Below are 19,394 nucleotides of genomic sequence, written 5' to 3'. Positions count from 1 at the left end.
AAACGATAGAGGAGGGGTGGAATGAGGGGGAGTTTGGAGAATGTAGAAAGGAAGGATTGAAAGATTGAATTTTTTTTTGAAGTGGAATGAATTGAAGAGTAAATTGAAAAAAAGCCTTTTAAATAGGAAGAAAACAGTGTTGTAATAAACCACAGAATAAAACACTGCAGGGGAAAGTTTAAAAATATTTAAATAATATTCAAATAAAACTGTGAAAAACAATCGTGGAAAAGTCCCTAAGTGAGGACTTGTATTTGAGAAAGAAGGAGAAAGGGTTGAATGAGTATGGAGGAAACTATAGTTGGAAAGGCTGGAGAGGTGGAAGAAAAGGGAGATAAAGGGGGCGGGGCATAAGGCAAGACAAGGCGGAGAGAGAACAAGCACGTGTCCGCGAGGAGAGAAAGAATTAATAAAGGATTTATTTATTTATTTTTGTATTTAAAACGTTCGACAAAGGGTAAGATGTTGGTGGGAGCTGGGGGGGGGGGGGGGGGGGAAACAAAGAAACAAGCAAATACAGCGAAGGAAAGAACTTAAATTCACAAAACACCGACGGGGGGAGGGAAGCCGAGAGAGACCAGGCCGCGCACGCGGTGTGAATAAAAAACAAGGTTTTGAGGACTTTGGACTTTGCTGAGTTTTCGATGGAAATGAGGACTTTGCTGAGGTTGTAAGGTTCAATCTGGAATTCTTATCACAAATTGGCACACAATTTTCCAAGCCTGACAGGATAGCCTAGAGGGACGAATAGCTCGAATCTGAGCTGAGTTTGAATCTCGGACCAGCTATAAGTTGCCCTTCTGGTGTTTTTGCAAGCAGGGTGAGACAGTAGTAGTGTGTGCCATCCCTTGGATGGACGTTAAACGGTGTCCCATCTGCCAGTATTGGGGAGGTGGGCATAAATAAAGATCCCATGGTGTCCTTCATAAAGGGCAAGCGAGATACTGCCAGCACCCTGGCCAAATTCCTGCTCCAACCTTCAGGGGGCACCCCATCAGTGACACAGCTGTGGCCCCAGCAAATTATGCTACTGAAGCCTGTGCTGCATATGAAAGAGATTGGTCAAAGAAGATTAATCTCAGGGTGCCATAAGATGCTAAAAACATTCCAGCAATGGAATGGATGAATGTTCGGGACGAGCTACTTGACAGATCAACTGTATCTTTCCTATGAAGGTCCCTTCAGAAAGTATTCACACCCCTTGACCTTTTTCATTTCTTGTTGTTACAGCCTGAATTTATAATGAATTAAATTGAGATTTTTTTTGTCACTTATCTACACATCATACATACCCCATAATGTCGGATGAAATTTTTTTTCGTAGAGACGAAAATTGAACTCTTTGGATTGAATCCAAAGTGCAACATCATGTTGAAACCGAGTACCACTCATCACCTACCTTACACCATCCATACTGTGAAGCATGGTGGTGGCAGCATCATGCTATGGGGATGCTTTTCAGTGGCAGTGACTGGAAGACTTGTAAGGATAGAGGAAACAATGAATGGAGCCAAATGCAGGCAAATCCTTAAGGAGAAACTGCTACAGAATGCAAAACACCGAAGACTGTGGCGGAGATTTATGTTCCAACAGATTAATGACACCAAGCATACAGCCAAAGCAACACTGGAATGGCTTCATAACAAGAACGTGAAAGTCCTTGAGTGGCCCAGCCAAAGCCCAGACTTGAATCCTATTGAGATTCTGTGGAAAGATTTGAAGATTGCTGTTCATCAACACTCTACATCCAACTTGACAAAGCTTGCGCAAATCTGCAAGGAAGAATGGGAGAAACTACCAAACTCCAGATGTGCAAAGCTGATACAGACACACCCAAGAAGACTCGAAACTGTAATCACTACCAAAGGCGTTTTTATGAAGTATTGACTCAGGGGGTTGAATACTTATGTAAATTAGATATTTTTGTATTTTATTTTTAATTATTTTGTAAAAGTTTCTAAAAAATAAATCCACTTTGGCATTATGGAGTGACAGAAAATCTTAATTGAATCAATTTTAAATTCAGGCTGTAACACAACAAAATGTGAAGAGTCAAGGGGGTGTGAATACTTTCTGAAGGCACTGTATCTATCCCAAGCATTAAGAAAAACATTTCAAAGAATTCTAAATGATATAACTTTTTGAGATCGAATGCCACTTCTCCAAAATCTTGACACTACTTGTATCATTGCTCTCACTCCTCTGTACGTTCCCCAAGCAGACTTGCTGAAGGAAGGAAGCCCCGGTACCGTACGCAGGAAGGCCAAGTTCAAACCTCTGAAGATGTTAAAGAAGGTCGGAGGGAAAAAGGAGAAGAAGATTAAGGAAAGTGTTCTTCAGTGAGGTGAAGTTGCAAGCAAATGTTGGTGTTACAATTACTGAGAGGAAATCCTTGAGCAATTTAAGAATTTCCAATGAAGGAAGGACTGATAGGGAGGCGGGTGTGGAGAGATTGATTGGTCGACATTACTGGGGCCTTGTGTGCGCCCTCTCGAGAGTGAAATAGTGTCTGCTGCTGGATCCTCGCAGGCACAAAAACCCTCAATGGATTATTTCTTCTTTTTTTCTTTCCTTTTTTTACTTTAAGAGTTTTATTCGTTTGTTTGAAGTATTTTTTTTAAACCTTTTTCAGTGTTTAAATTGTATTTATGCCTAATTGTGTTGCAGTTATTTTAAGTATGCATTTAAAGTGTGTTGAGATGCTTATAGGTGAAAGTTACTGAGCTATGCAATTCGTTTCTGCTAAAGGAATTGCCTCGTTTGCATCGGGACCGCACACCGGATGACAAACCATCATGTTTTTCGCTTACTCCATTAGCAGTTCTTAATTTTGCATTTTAATAATCGTTCCAGTTATGGTAAACCCATCGGTTTTAGTGTTCACATTGGTGGGTATTTGCTCTCTACGTGTAAGCTTTGTCCCGTTTTTGAACTGACGTTGCTGAATCGAACAAATGTTAATAAATAGGATGGTTCATGATCCATTGTGTTTTGCTAAGAGTTTGTTGATTTGAGGTGTTTATTTGCCAGTGGTCATCTACATATTATATAATATATTACATCGACATTACATACTTGGAATAGTACCTGTCCCACGTGATGGGAAAAGCTAGCAAAAGCATCCCTCTCTTCCTCTTCTTCCTCTCCCTCTCCTTCGACTTCTACCTCTCCTTCTCCCTCTCCCCTCCTTCTGTCTCCTCCCCCACTCTCTCTCTCCCTCCCCTACTCCTCTATTTCCATTCTCCCTCCCCTCTCTACCCCGCTCCCCTGTCTCCCACACGCCCCTTTCCTCCCCTCTCCCCCCCCCCCCCCCCAACCTCCTCTGTCTCTCCTCTCTCCCTGCCCTCTCTCTCCCATTCCCATGTCACCCTCACTCCCCTGTCTCTCCCCCACTCCCCTGTCTCTCCCCCACTCCTGTCTCTCCCCCACTCCTGTCTCTCCCCCACTCCTGTCTCTCCCCCACTCCTGTCTCTCCCCCACTCCTGTCTCTCCCCCACTCCTGTCTCTCCCCCACTCCTGTCTCTCCCCCACTCCCCTGTCTCTCCCCTACTCCCCTGTCTCTCCCCCACTCCCCTGTCTCTCCCCCACTCCCCTGTCTCTCCCCCACTTCCCTGTCTCTCCCCCACTCTCCTGTCTCTACCCCACTCCCCTGTCTTTCCCCCACTCCCCTGTCTCTCCCCCACTCCCCTGTCTCTCCCCCCAGTCCCCCACTCTCCTGTCTCTCCCCCACTCTCCTGTCTCTCCCCCACTCCCCTGTCTCTCCCCCACTCCCCTGTCTCTCCCCCACTCCTGTCTCTCCCCCACTCCTGTCTCTCCCCCACTCCTGTCTCTCCCCCACTCCTGTCTCTCCCCCACTCCTGTCTCTCCCCCACTCCTGTCTCTCCCCCACTCCCCTGTCTCTCCCCTACTCCCCTGTCTCTCCCCCACTCCCCTGTCTCTCCCCCACTCCCCTGTCTCTCCCCCACTTCCCTGTCTCTCCCCCACTCTCCTGTCTCTACCCCACTCCCCTGTCTTTCCCCCACTCCCCTGTCTCTCCCCCACTCCCCTGTCTCTCCCCCCAGTCCCCCACTCTCCTGTCTCTCCCCCACTCTCCTGTCTCTCCCCCACTCCCCTGTCTCTCCCCCACTCCTGTCTCTCCCCCACTCCCCTGTCTCTCCCCCACTCCCCTGTCTCTCCCCCACTCCCCTGTCTCTCCCCCACTCCCCTGTCTCTCCCCCACTCCCCTGTCTCTCCCCCACTCCCCTGTCTCTCCCCCACTCCCCTGTCTCTCCCCCACTCCCCTGTCTCTCCCCCACTCCCCTGTCTCTCCCCCACTCCCCTGTCTCTCCCCCACTCCCCTGTCTCTCCCCCACTCCCCTGTCTCTCCCCCACTCCCCTGTCTCTCCCCCACTCCCCTGTCTCTCCCCCACTCCCCTGTCTCTACCCCACTCCCCTGTCTCTCCCCCACTCCCCTGTGTCTCCCTCTCTCCCCTCTCCCTCCCATCTCTTTGTCTGTGTCTATGCTTTTAAAATGGCTTTAATTTCCTTTTCAGTTTTTTCCGCTTTCAGTATTCAGGCACTTGTATTTGATATTTGATGTACCGTACTCATCACTGAGCATCTGTGCCACCAAAGCAGCTTCCAGAGAAAGGGTTATACTGGGTGGTTTGCCATTGCCTTTCCAGCAGTAGTTCGGGCAGGAATTTGTAATTTGTTCAAGGTGCCAGCGATAGCTCGCCCGCTCTTCATGAAGGACACCATGGGGATCGTTAACATCCATAAACTAATGTCGGAAGACAGGACACCCAGTTTAACGTCCATTGGAGGGACAACATACACATTGGTGATCCACCTAATCTGTGAAACACAGGGATAACAGTTTGCATGTTTCATGTGCATGCCTGTCTTTGGCTACTAAGGGCAAATAAGTCTATTCACATGGCACATGTACTTTTTAATGCCCGAATGAAAGGTTGTAATGAGGGCCTTCTCATTAAAAAAAAAATCCTGCTTTTACAATTAAGATGATGATCTCAAAGATGACCTGCCATTCCAAATGGAAACGTTTGCAGGTACTATTGCAATCGCAACCTATTGATGCTACCACTACCATGATCTAGTCGTTATGTCGCTCAATAAGGAATATTTGTAGTTACATTGAATCGCATAATTGTTCAAAGATAATTACTTCACCCTCTTCTGAACTTAGCTTGGAACAAGCCAGTAAAGTCAGTGATTCACGTAGAACAACCTTGGTCAGGTCTTCTTATTACCTCCGCCACCGAAGGTGGAGGGAGGTTATGTTTTCATGTCTGTCTGTCTGTCTGTCTGTTTGTGAACAAGATATCTCAAAAGGTTGTGGACGGATTCGGATGAAATTTGGCAGAGAGGTCGCGTATGTGACAAGGACGAAATGATTCGATTTTGGTGAAGATCCAGATTTGGATCCGGCTAGTAGAATTTTTCTTAAGTGATTCTTCACCATTGGGATATAGGGCCAAAAACGATACATATAGCAGGATATCTCAAAAAGTTGTGGATGGATTTGGATGAAATTTGGTGGACAGGTTGGGTGTGTGACGAGGAGTAACCTATTTGATTCTGGTGAAGATCTGAATATGAATTTCGATAGGAGAATTATTTAATTTTTAAAGTGATTCTTCACCATTGCGAGATAGGGCTAAAACCGATATATATATCACAATATTTGAAAAAGTTGTGGACGAGTTATGAATAAACTTGGTTGATGAGTTGGTTCGGTGACGAGAACAAGCCGATTAGATTTTGGTTCAGGTCCGAATCCAGATCCGGCCCATCATTGGGATACAAAACAAACTGTTCAGCCTGGCGGAGGTGCGCGCTCTACCGAGTGCCGTTCTCGTTTTGTATGTAGCATCATCTGCTGAGGGTGCAACTGTGCCGCTGATGTAAAGCCCTCTAGGTATGGGTAGGGATTTCGAGTTTTCTAGAGTGCTGACGATAGCTCGCCCACTCTTGTCGAAGGACAGCGTAGCACGATCTGATTATTTAACATACACCAACTAATCTCAGTAGCAGATGGGACGCCCAGTCTCGCCTCCATCTATCTGAAGAAAAACCACCTTTAGAGGCCATTTTTCCCCGCAAGCGGGGGTTGGCCTTTTTCGGGAACCGTGGTTGTTGTTGTTTTTCGGTCCCCTTTTTGAAGCAATGTTTTACGGCCGGATGCCCTTCCTGACGCCAACCCTTTTTGCCGCCTTTAACGACAAACAGGGAATTACCAGTGAACTGGTACTCAAATGATACACCACCATCTATCTGAAGGATGGCATACATTGATGACTTACCCCTGCCGATTAAACACTGCGATGGCAGTTCATAGCTGGGTTGGGATTGGAACCCAGGCTGGATAGCTCTGAGGCGAGTGTGCGTACCTCTCGGCCATCCTGACTGCCTTTTGGTCAGGTGATACAGGTAGACACAAAGCTTCCCACAGCTTACGATGGGATTCAGTTGGCCTTCATATCATGGAGATATAATTCTCATGCTGTTTTACGTCATGCTAAGCATCATGACAACAACACAACAACATGCATTTTAAAGGCCATTTTCCCTGCTAGAGCGGGGGTTAGCCTTGCGGGCCCCATGACAATCTTGTCCATTTTGCCCTATTTTCTGCATCGCCCCTTGTTAACCCCCTTGCCCGCATTTCTTCTTCCACCACCTTTAGCCAAGTCTTTCTCGGTCTTCCTTGTCTTCTACTTCCTTCTACATTCATTTCCGTCACTCTTCTCAACCAGTCACTTTCATCCTTCCTCAACACATGACCAAACCATCTCAACCTGTTCCTCTTCACAGCATCAATCACAGGCTCTATTCCCATCATCTTTCGCAATCATGCTAAGCATCATGCTAAGCATCATGACGTGCGAGTAATAAACATTCGGTAGCCATCTCTTGCGTGTTGAGAAAGGAAAAATGCCATACGTTACAAAAAGGTGTACGAGTGCAGCTTTATTCCGATAAATAATCACTTTCATCTTGTTTAACTTAAACACCAATGATACACAGGTCATGTGATAAGACCGGTGCATTTTAACAAAGCGATTGAGGTGTCCATTAAAACATTACGACTGCACATGAGCTTAAAGCCCGCACCGTGGAGCAGGTACGCTTTGTGTGAGTCCCAGGTTAGAGCCATGGCAAGTGGTAAAAGACGAGTCGATTTATCAATCCCTGAAGTTACCTCATTGTGTCCTTGGTCACCTTTTGGCATAACAGGTCGTCTTCAAAGTGTCATTAAAAGGTACATATCAGTGTAGCTACCCTGTTGATGTTGGACATAACCAACATCCAAACTGTGCTTTATGCAAGGACCACATGTCCCATTATTTTGTTTCTTTAACATGCAGACTAGGTCACAATCGATGTTGGTGACCACATTTGGTTTGTGCAGAGATAGAACTGAGTTTGTGGCTTTACCAGTAATGAACATGTAAACGTGCAATACAGTCCCATGAAGTTGGACACCATGATGTCGCGGTGTCGATAACACTTTCTAGATCCAGCTTATTGCTTATTTATGGTCCCTCAATAATACTAATGTTCACGACAGGAGAGGTGATCGGAACATTGATGGAAGAAGCCAGGACATGCAAATATGCCCACACCTGGGACGACATTCACAGACACGACACAAAGCAGATTGAGCGTAAGCCTCCAACCGTGAACTATCTCACGGTTGGTTTGTTTGTTTTTCAGTCGCATGTAATCACAAAAGCAAAGTTGATGGTAAATATGATCGCCGCTCGACCACAATGGCTTACCAACTGTGGATGACACTTCTGCAATGTGGTCCTAGGGCTTAACAATGTATTTCTGCTTAAATCATGTGCTTGAGGCCACAAGCTAAAACAAGGCCCATCACATCTCCAGCAACATAACGGAGTGGCCATTCAAAGGGAACGATAATTCAAATGGATTTATCCACAAAAAATGAAACCTTCACTCCAAGAAAGGGAGAGCAAGACACAGAGACAAACGAATCGATACTGACTGTAGTCGCATGCAGGTGCGGGGAACATACACCTTCACAGCTCCATGTTCACGGGCCTCGCGCGTCCTGTCTGGTTATTTTCAATCCAGGTCTCACGGTCCTTGGTCGGGTCCACGTTCTGCAAGGCTTTGTCCAAAGGATCTATGGTCTGCTGGTGTTAGCGGGTTGAACATAATTTTGGGGTTTTACATTTTAAAAAGAAATTTTGCAAAAATCCGATCGTTAATATTAAACCATCCTGATATGATACTACTCTGTGATGTTAAGCCTACTGATTCAGTTATTCATTATCATAACCCGGGCCATGTTAAAATCTTTCGTATTCTCAATTCCTTAGGCAGGATGGCAAAATGGCATGGAGGTACATACACTTGCTTGTGAGCTCTCCAGCCTGAGTTTTAATGTTGAAAAAAACCACCTTCAGAGGCCATTTGTCCCCGCAGAGCAAGGGCTGGCCTTTTTCGGGCACCGTGGTCCCCTTTTTGAAGCAATGTTTTATGGCCGGATGCCCTTCCTGCCGCCAACCCTGTTAGTCACCTCTTGCGACACACAGGGAATTACCAGTGAGCTGGTACTCAATTTGCCTACCTCGGAAGGATGACAGGCTGAGTCAACCCCCCTGGTGTTAATTCAGCAATCGACCGGGATTGCGAACCCAGGATCCTAGGTATCCCAAGCCGGCACCCTAACCGCTAAGCCAACACCAGGCTTGAGTTTTAATGTTGGCCCAACTGTAAACTGTCCTCTTGGTGATTCATCAATGTGTGTGCCGTCCCTCCGATGGACGTTAAACAGATTGTCCTGTCTGCCGGCATTAGTTGTTAGACGTTAAAGATCCCATGGTGTCTGTCGTGCAGAATAGGTGTCGTTGCTGGCACCCTGGCCAAAATCCTTCTCTAACCTGCAGGGGGCACTGCATCAGCAGCACAGCTGCACCCCCAGAAAATGATGCGACCCACAGCCATGTTGCATATGAAAGAAGATGAGTCCTGAGGCTCCACATATTTGACCTTTAATCTCAGCCCTAGTCCCTTTAAATATTTGATCCTGCACCGTAATAATCCTCCCTCCACCCACAATTTCTTATTTTACTTTGACGAAGGGTTAAAAAAAAATGCTTGAAATGTCTGCCACGCCTCAGTTTTCATGGCATTTACATACCATTTATAAAATCCATCCCTAAGTGACAGTTTTGGCATCAGTAGGGGAAATAAATAGCTTTCCTTTTGTTTTATCCAATTAAAATGAAGGTAATTTTAAATGTAACTGGAGCAATGCGACTGTCGCCAATAATATTTCCCTTCAATCCAATATGGCTGCCACACCATGTGACCAGTGACGTTTTTGTGATCAACCTTTAATCGCCATGCCTAATCGATGACACGTAAAGTTTTGAGTCGATCACTTTGGTGGATTGAGAGATGTTTTTTTTATGGTTTTAGGTTAAATCCAATATGGCTGCCAAACCTTGTGACCTATGATGTCATAAATGTAATATTGCAATACAAATGGGTCAGAGATCATGTGCATGCAATTTCAGATTCTTAGGATAAGGCATTCGATTAAAACATTTATGACTGGTCTTTACTGATGACGATTACCACTTCACCGATGTCATCATTATCGTGTTTTTGATTACCACTTCCCTATTGGGAGTACTTGACAATGTGCCAAGTTTCAAATTTTTCCATTCAGCGGTTTTTGAGAAATAGTTTTTAATTATTTGCGTTTAGTCCAAGATGGCTGCCACACCATGTGACCTATGACGTCACAATTATCATTTAAAAAAAACATTCCACATGGGTGTCGCTCCTACTCTGAAAGTTTCATCTCAATCGGACATGTGGTTGCTGAGAAAAACGAGGTTTAGCCCGTACGGATGGATGTACGTACGGATGGACAACCCAAAAACATAACGCCTCTGGCCACCTTTGGGGGCGGAGGCATAAAAATGTTGAAATCCAACAATTGCTTGTTGCCTGATATGTGTTCTACCTCATATCCACTAAATGTGTTTTTTTTGTTTTGTTTTTTTTAAATTGGTAACATACTGTATATCAGCAGGAGATCGCTGGTTCACCACCTCTCTGTGCCAACTACACAATGGACAGGTCTTCTGCTTGAAATGCTGAATTTCAACACGTGATTGCGAAGCTCTGTTGGTCTGAGTCTCAAATGATCTTGCTTCGAAGTGCTGGTATTCACTTGTGGCCGTGTCAGCCACCATTGGAATTGCATTGCCTATGCTCAAGGCAGCTTGTGGGATTCCATGCCCAGGGTTTTAGTATTTATCTTCTTACTATAATTCACCAAATGTCCGTCCGTCTGTCCGTCCGTTCCCAGGTACCGCAAAAATGGCTGAACCGATCGCAACGAAATTTTGGGTGGGTATTCCTGGGACCCCCTGGAGTAAAATGGGCTATATTGTTTTTCCAAATTTTTTTCCCAATTTTCAAATTTTTCCCAATTTTCCAGTTTTTCCAAACACGATGCAATTATATTTACCGATTTGAACAGTGATGTGGCTTTTATTGAAATTCTACAAATACCGTTTAGATTTTGATGATTTGCGTGTGATATGATTTAACGGATGTTTATATGAATCGTTAAAATAAAAAAAAAGCCTTCAATTTCTGATATTTTTCCTTTTCATTTGGGCCTCCCAATTGAAGCCCCGCCCATAGGGCGGGTACCGTTGTTAGTTAATATAATTTTGGAATACATTTCTCATAACCACAGGAGTTGTCCTTTGCTTCTTGCAATCCAAGTGAAGATTCAAAGTCGACAACTCCATGATAATATTTGTGCATGGTGAGGGCCTTTCAGTATCGCATGGAATGGCCTCGATGACTTGACCTCTCTGTCAATGGCAGGGTGCTGACCCCTCCCTGTGCTGGACACCCTACATCTCGAGGAACATATTTTTCACCAGTTTCTGGATTTGCAAACCCCCTCTACTGTATGTACGCGCTATTACCAATCTGCTGGTACTCATTTTGCCGACCTCGGAAGGATGACAGGTTGAGTCAACCCATCTGGTGTTAATTCAACGACTGCCTCAGGACCCTAAGATCTTAAGCCAACCACATTAACCGTTAGGCCAACACCAGGCTGTACCATATCAAGTGATTCTTCACCATTGGAAGATGGGGCCAAAAACAATATATAGCATGATATCTCAAAAAGTTATGGATGATTTGTGACAAAAGTAGGTGGATGAGTTGGTTAGGTGACAAGAACAAGACTATTCGATTTTGGTTCAGATCGGCAGATCCGGTCTATCTATGGGATACAAAACATAAACTGCTCAGCCTGGCGGAGGTATGCGCTCTACCACGTGTCGTTCTAGTATTTCTAATGTAGTCTTAATTGTGATGTTGTTCTTAGTTTTATGTATGTTTAGTTCACAAATGTGAACATTGCTGGACATTTACTGTGGCAAAATAATGTAAAATGTACAAGAAAAAATTATTCCTTGCTCTGCATTTCTGCAAATTCATCTCAAATTGAATTTAAAAAAACAAATGTGACAACTTTCAAAATGCCTTTCTTCATTTCTTTGCAAGAATGTATGGCAGTCTTTGGTGTTTGAGCACAGTGCGGCATCTAATCATCGCAGAACTCTAACCCTAACTTCTACCCTGCTGTTGGTGTTTCCCCATTTCCATTTTATTTAATTTCATTCTGCTTTAGCTCTTCCACGAGCCTCGGCCCTGTATACAAAAAGTCTGAGATCAGAATTCGATGCTACATTTATTATTATTGCAAATGCAAACTGTGGCTGCCAGTTGCATCATTGCTGGGAGTGCAGCTGTACCACTGATGCAATGCCCCCTGGTTCCAGTAAGCTGGTACTCACTTTGCTGACCTTGGAAGAATGATAGTTATTTATCTTTCCAAGGTCAGCAAAATGATTTTTTTTATTTAAAAAAACATTAAACTAACCTGGTGTTATTTAACGGCACGACAGGAGCTCAATACCCTAAGATCTTAAAAGCAGCCACCTTAACTTTAAAGCCAACACCAGGCCGATGCTGCACTAATTTGATGTCATAATGTCCTTGTCCTTCAATTGGTCTGTGCCAAATATTTTTCCAGGATCCTTGAAAAATGCACCAAAAAAATAACCTTGAGCCATCATTTTCTGATATAGACGAGATGAGGCCTCTTGGCCTATCACACCTGTCTATGCTCCACTATCTGCAGTTTTTCAGCATTGTTTTGTTTCTAATATTAAGGTTCTTGAAAACACTTTCTGCCCCACGATGCTTTCTGTGGAAAAGAGCACATGACTCACCCCCTGGTTGAACATGGCGGCCTCGTGGTGCAGCTGGGTGTAGCGCATCAGGTGTGTCTGGACCAGCTCGACTCGTTGCTCCTCCATGCTCTCCAGTTCCTGAAAGGGACTTGAATGAGTGATTATGCACTGCACATCAACTTTATTCGCAGCTGTCTCAACCACTACCTACACTTCTATGATCAATTATTCCTAAATACCGTTTTTATTTAAAATAATTTTTTTTACTTTTTTTTCATTTCAAATTTATTTTTCCTGGGACACTCGGGTTAGGATTTTTTTCTGGGACACTTTACAACATAACCAGGCTCGGTGGCGTAATGGCTGGAACATCCGCTCTGAGTCTGGATGCTCGGTGATTCTAATCCTGACCCAGTCATACCAAAGACTTTTAAAATGGTACATGCTGCTTCCTTACTTGAGTTTCAGGATTTTGAAAGGATAGAGCTTGGACAAACAACCATAGGTTGGCAACCATTACACATGTTTGATTGGCCTGATGGCATCCTGTGGTTTTTTTTTTTTGGTTTTTTATTATTATAATACAAGATCGAGGCTCGTGAAAGAGCTAACATTAATCACACAAAAAGTCAAACCGACACATAAAACACAAAATAAGTGGAGCGGTACACAAGATGGGGAGAGAGGGAGAAGGACACAAACACAACATTTGAGAGCAGGGACATCGACAGAACTGTGGGAGGGAGAGGGCTTGGGGGGAGGTGGGAGAGGTATAAAACATATGGACACTGCAAGGACTTCCAGGAAAGAAGTTGGAATTTCAAAAAAGTAGATCTGGGGTGAATTAGTGGGGGTAGAAAAGGTCAAGGTTTTGGATGGGGGAAGATAAGAGATGGTGGTGAACAGCTGTTTTAAAGACCTGGAGGGAGGAGTGGGATTGAAGGGAGTGGGGGAATTTGTTCCAGAGGCGGGAGAAAAGAGGAATGAAAGAGTGAAGGTGAGCAGAGAGCCTAGATTTTGTCAGTTTAACCATAAGAGGGTTGCTGGCAGATCTTTTGCGACCTGTAAGAATATTTGGGGGACAGAGCACAGAGAGAACTGGGGGAGCAAGGCTGGAGAGGAGTCGGGAGAAGAAAAAGACCACCAACCTGCCTGCGGTGAGTGAGTGAAAGGCCCTCGGAGTTAGCTTCATCACAGGAGATTCCAATGATTCTGAACGCTTTGGTTTCAACAGCATGAAGCCAAGCTAGGTGTGAGGCAGGAGCATCGACCCAGAGGGGGGAACAGTATTCCATTGAGCTGCAGATGAAAGCCTTGTATGTGGTGAGGAGCTCAGGTGTGCCAAGGAAGGACTTCCCATGACGGAGGATGCCCAGTCGGCGACTGACTTTGGAGGCCAGCTTGGAAATGTGGTTTTCCCAGGAAAGATCCTGGCAGATAGTGAGACCCAAAAGCTTGAGCGACAGAACTTCTTGGAGAGGATTGTTGAGAAAGTAGATGGGAGGGTTGTCCAGTCAGTCTTTTTGGAGAGACATAGTAAGAGTGTGAGATTTGTCAGGATTGAAAGACATGTTCCACTTGTTTGACCAGTCTGTGATTTTGTCCACGTCTGCAGAGAGTGAGGAGGCTGCAGACTGCCGATCTGAGGGATGAGGAATGGAGCGGCAGAGAGAAGTCATCAGCAAAGAGAAAGAGAGGATTTTCCAGAGAGTCGGAGAGATCATTGATGAAGACCAGAAAAAGCACAGGGCCCAGAACACTACCTTGGGGAACTCCAGCCAGAACAGGAAGGGGAGATGAGAGAAATCCATTCATGGCCACACGTTGACTACGACCAGAGACGAAGTCCGCCAGCCATGCGTGGAGATTTCCATGGATACCATAGGAGGAGAGTTTGGTGAGCAGAGCTGAGTGCCAGACCGTATCGAAGGCACGTGATATGTCAAGGGAGACAGCTCTGATTTCCTGTTTGGCATTGAGGACCACCATCCATTGTTGAGACAGCAGAAGCAACATGTCCAGAGTAGAATGACCTGGTTTGAATCCAGATTGATGATCGGAGATCAAGCCATTGGAGAAGAGGAAGAATTTGATATCCAAAGCAATGATGGATTCCATGACTTTGCTGATAATTGGAAGCAGGCTGATTGGTCTGTAGTTGCAAGGATCTGTTTTTGCACCTTTTTGTGTAAAGCGGTAATGTTTGCTGATTTCCAAGATGCTGGCAGATGACCTTGAGCAAAAGAGAGGGTGAAAAGAACAGAGAGAGGGTGAGATAGTGGCAGAGCAGGATTTTAGGACCCGTGGGCCGTTGAGGTCTGGTCCAGTTGCAGAATCAGAGTCTAGGTTTGACAAAAACTTCTCCACCTTGTCAGGAGAGAAGGACACAGAGTCCATGAGCAGTTGGGTTCGATTGGGTAAGGTGGGAACAGAGAGAGATGCGTTTGGGATACAAAATTTTGAAGCAAACACAGAGTTGAGGCATTCAGCTTTGTCACGTGCAGTGTCAACTGTGTTTAGCCATTTGAGGTAAGGAAGGGGATGGAGGGGGAACAAACACCAGAAACGGATTTGACCAGACGCCACCAGGATTTGGAGGAAGGAGACAGGTTTGAGAGTTCATTCTTGAGTGTGGAGAGATAGTGCTTCCTGGCACTCCTGAGGGTAGACCATACCCCCTGAGGGTGTTGAAGGTCCTTCCTTGCAAGGGAAGACGTCGAACAAACAGCCTGTTATAGAATCTTGCAAGGAACTTTGGCCCAGGAGGATGCCATTCAGTCCATCATCCTTGCACTACACCAACAATAGATACATCACCTATCCTACAAGTCTTGGCAATATCCTTATATCCCTATATCTCCAATGCTTCAAGGTATCTATCCAATTCTAATTGAAACCTATGTACTTTCTGCAGCCACTACCTTTGTTGGGGGACCATTCCATTAACTACTCTCTAGATGATAAACTCTTGCCTTGTCCTAACTCTCATCTTCTTTACTTTTTGGCTACAGGTATGCGCACTCACCCCTGGGCTGTCAACTGGGTTTGAATCTCGCTCTGGCAGGCACTACAGGAAGGGACTGGCAGGATTAGGTAGGGTTAAGCACTTGGTTCACTCTGTCTGTCCGTCATGAACGTCACTTTATGATCGAGGAACATCTTTATTTCAATTGAACATTATATTTTGAACGCAAATCGTAAAACGAACTTGTAGTTTAGCAGTACTTTGGCTCAGAATTTGGCAAATTGTTGGGAATCTCACCCCAAGCGTGCATGCAGAGAGTAGTGGGATAACTTTTTTTTAGACTGTCTGGCAATCAAACAAAATTGAAAATCATTCCTAACAGGAAACTTGCTGTTTTTAAGGATGTCATGAATGACATTAACAGGCACGAAGAACTAATGGTCTCCAATTCCACTGCTTCGCCGATGACATCCAGCTTTTCATCTCCAACAAGTCCGTCTCCACCGACACCCACTCTATCCTGACAAACTGCATCTCTGAAATAAAATCCTGGCTTCAAATCAACTTCCTCAAACTTAACTGTGATAAATCTGAAATAATCATCATTGGCCCAAAAACGCTCACAAAATCCACCCATAACTTTGCCCTCAACATCGACGGTATCCCAGTATCCACCTCCCCTCTCATCCGGAATCTTGGCGTCATCTTTGACCAAACCCTCTCCTTCGACAAATACACTAAACAGATCACAAAGACAGCCTTCTTTCACCTGAAAAACATCGCCCGTCTCCGCTCATCCCTCTCCTCCACGGCTGCAGAAACCCTCATCCACGCCTTCATCACCTCCCGTCTGGACTACTGCAATAGCCTCCTCTATGGTTCACCCTAAAAAATCACCAATAAACTCCAATACATTCAGAACTCCGCTGCCCGTCTACTCACCCATTCCCGGACCCGTGACCACATCACCCCCGTCCTTTACAAGCTTCACTGGCTCCCCATCTCCCAGAGAATCCAGTACAAAATCCTCCTCTTGACCTACAAAGCCCTCCATAACCTGGCCCCATCCTACCTGGCTGACCTCCTCTCCAGACACACTCCCACCCGCAACCTCCGCTCTGCTGGTACCAACCTCCTGACCCCCCCCCCCCCCCCCCCCCCCCATCCGGACCAAATTCAGATCCTGGGGGGACAGGGCCTTCTCCATCGCTGCTCCCACCCTCTGGAACTCACTACCTCACACCATCAGAGACTCCTCCTCACTCACCACATTCAAAACATCACTCAAGACCCACCTGTTCAGCACTGCATTCAACATTCAACCCACAGCATTTAACCCCTGACTATCACTTCTCCTTCTCCCTCCTTTTGCTTTAAATATTTCCCTATTGATTCTTGTCTTTTTGCAATTGTTGTTTTCATGTTTTGTTATGCATTATGTTTTGCACTCTGTCAAAGCGCCTTTGGGCTTCATGAAAAGCGCTATACAAAATAAATGAATTATTATTATTATTATTAATGTAACGTGTTAAATAAGGTGGTGTAAAAGACGCTGAATCAACGGTGGTAAACTTCCAGAATTTTTTTTTTTTTTGTACAATCTTCATTTTATTTTATTTTTATTTTATTTTTATTTTTTATTTTTTTTGTATACAAGATCGAGGCTCCTGAAAGAGCGAACATTAATCACACAGAAAGACAAAACCGACACATAAAACATATAACATAGGGAGCGGTAGACAAGATGGGGAGAGAGGGGGAAGGACACAAACACAACATTTGAGAGCAGGGACCGAGAGACATGGAGAGATCTGAGAGAGGGCGAGGGCTTTGGGGGGGGGGGGGCGTGGGAAGGGGGCGGTGGGAGAGGTATAAAACATATGGACACTGCCAGGACTTCCAGGAAAGAAGTTGGAATTTCAAACAAGGTGGATCTGGGGTGAATTAGCGGGGGTAGAAAAGATCAAGGTTTTGGATGGGGGAAGATAAGAGATGGTGGTGAACAGCTGTTTTAAAGACCTGGAGGGAGGAGTGGGATTGAAGGGAGTGAGGGAGTTTGTTCCAGAGGCGGGAGAAAAGAGGAATGAAAGAGTGAAGGTGAGCAGAGAGCCGAGATTTCGGCAGTTTAACCATCAGAGGGTTGCTGGCAGATCTTGTGCGACCTGTAGGAATATTTGGGGGACAGAGCACAGAGAGAGCTGGGGGTGCAAGGCCGGAGAGGAGTCGGTAGAAGACAGAAAGACCACCTACCTGCCTGCGGTGAGTGAGTGAAAGGCCCTCAGAGATAGCTTCATCGCGGGAGATTCCAATAATTCTGAAAGCTTTGGTTTCAACAGCGTGAAGCCGAGCTAGGTATTTCGATTGAATTATATACTTGAACACCGTAGAAGACAAATCACATTTTTGGCACTTCCTGAAAACCTTTTGTTTAGCAATACCTGGACAAAATCTCACGCATCATCTCGACCAATGAAATTTGCCGCTCGCAGACCCTCCCCATGTCCTTGTTTCTCAAGACTGCATAGGGTATGAGGTTCTATGAACCTTCTAGTTTTGTTTATGTACCACTTCATTATCATGAACATCTCAATCAAAACCCCACGTCATCATCTTCTTTTTAATGTATAAAGTCCTGACTCCTTCAGCTGCTTCGCATATCTTAGTCTAGCTGGCCCTGCTATAGAATTGTATCTTACATGGTTCAATCTAGTAGTAGCCTGATGCTGAACGCTCTCTATCTTCAGTCAGATCAGACTTCCTCGTGGTCGTGTTGTGATCATGAAGCAGGGCTTTAGCTGCATTAAAGAAGCTGAGGAGTTGGGTTTTGATTATCACAAAGAAAATTATGTTTTGAGGAGTAATATTAGGGATAAAATAGATGCATATGTAAATGAAGACACAACAAATCGACACTGATAAGTCGCATGTACATAGGCTTTCTGTAACACTGAAGACATGGTGAATTATATGTGGAATCATAGATTGCAGATCCTCACTAGGATGTGTTTGTGTGGTGTTTATTAGCTGCTGTATTTGTGTGGTTTATTGACGACGTAGAATTATGTTCAATCCAATATGGCTGCCAAGCCACCTGACCAATGACGTCATCAATTTTATTATCCTATACAATTTTTGGGTAGATCACGCTCAAGAAATTTCAAACTGATCGGATCAAGCATTCTACTTGTCTAATTATGACGTCATAATGAAGGCACGATGACATCATCATGAATATTTGTTGTTCCCCATGGCCAATGCTTGACAATGAGCCATGTTTCAATTGGAGTGGTTTCGGAGATATAGAGGTGAAAATGCTTTCGGTTTTTCCAAGATGGCGTCCATACCACGTGACCCATGATGTCATAATTATCATAAAGAAAATTATACAGGTGGAGGCAGTCCTTTGGTGAAATTTTTTTGGCAATCAGACCAACGGTTGCAGAGGAAATCATACTCACGTTCTGTGTGGACAAACAGACAGACAGACAAATGAAAAATCGGTTGGAGACCGAGGACTTGCCGGAATGTACTTTTTTTTGATCGACCATTTTGGATCAAGTTTTTCGGTTTTTCCAAGATGGCGGCCGAACCACGTGACCGATGACGTCATTATTTGTTTTCTAAACCAATTTATTCCTAGATTATGCTCAATAAATTTCATCTTGATTGGATGAAGTTTTGTACTTGTCAAATTATGACGTCATAATGGAGGCACCTATGACATTAAAGCGCGGCGTTACGCGCGCTGCTTGCGAGCAAGGAGGAAGCGGACAAGCGGTAACTTATAAGCGTCTTTATTTCAGGAGCTCACTGTAACACTGGCGCGCTCCGGGCTGCGCACCCGGTGTATATCATGAGGCCACGCCTACCCCTCGGGCGTGGCCACCGCCCACTTGGTGCGCGGAATGATGTCACCACGCCAGTGGGCTTTTGTGTCCGCCACACGCGCCCCCCCAGAATTCCCGCGCACCTGGAGGGCCAGTTTGCGGGGCAGACGAATGACCCGGCCGAAGCGCCCCCTGGCGATCAGCGGCGTCCGGGGTGCAGGGATGCCAGGTGGGATGCCCCTGGCTGCCCCTGGGATGGGTGCAGGACCGGGGGGCGGCGGGGCTGGGCGGTGCCGGGGGTCCGCCCGCAGGGGGGCGGCCCCGACGTGG

At 45.4% G+C, this 19,394-nt stretch overlaps 2 protein-coding genes across 6 annotated transcripts in view; one reads left to right on the top strand and one right to left on the bottom strand.

Annotated features, from left to right (window-relative positions):
- Positions 1-2,980, top strand: part of LOC137425409 (MICAL-like protein 1) — a 37,234-nt gene extending 34,254 nt beyond the window's left edge. For 2 of the 4 annotated variants that reach the window (XM_078773598.1, XM_068113833.2), the window contains exon 16: positions 2,222-2,980. In XM_078773598.1, the coding sequence (XP_078629724.1) occupies positions 2,222-2,343 (122 nt within the window). In that variant the 3' untranslated portion in view covers positions 2,344-2,980. Of the gene's footprint in view, positions 1-2,218 lie in introns of all 4 variants that reach the window. The other 2 variants (XM_068113837.2, XM_068113823.2) reach the window with 1 other exon arrangement.
- A 3,977-nt stretch (positions 2,981-6,957) lies between these two features.
- Positions 6,958-19,394, bottom strand: part of LOC137425388 (growth arrest-specific protein 7-like) — a 161,836-nt gene continuing 149,399 nt past the window's right edge. Inside the window, exons 13-14 of one of the 2 annotated variants that reach the window (XM_068113800.2) lie at positions 12,312-12,410; positions 6,958-8,162 (exon numbers count right to left, since the gene is read on the bottom strand). In XM_068113800.2, coding sequence (XP_067969901.2) covers positions 8,049-8,162; positions 12,312-12,410 — 213 coding nt within the window. In that variant the 3' untranslated portion in view covers positions 6,958-8,048. Of the gene's footprint in view, positions 8,166-12,311; positions 12,411-19,394 lie in introns of both variants that reach the window. The other variant, XM_068113792.2, reaches the window with a different exon arrangement.

The sequence above is a fragment of the Myxine glutinosa genome, chromosome 1 (assembly GCF_964187855.1).
Source record: "Myxine glutinosa chromosome 1, kmMyxGlut1.1, whole genome shotgun sequence".
In the NCBI taxonomy this organism is placed as follows: Eukaryota; Metazoa; Chordata; class Myxini; order Myxiniformes; family Myxinidae; genus Myxine; species Myxine glutinosa.
Note: the sequence above shows the minus strand (reverse complement) of the source record. Positions and strands in the feature narration are given on the sequence as shown.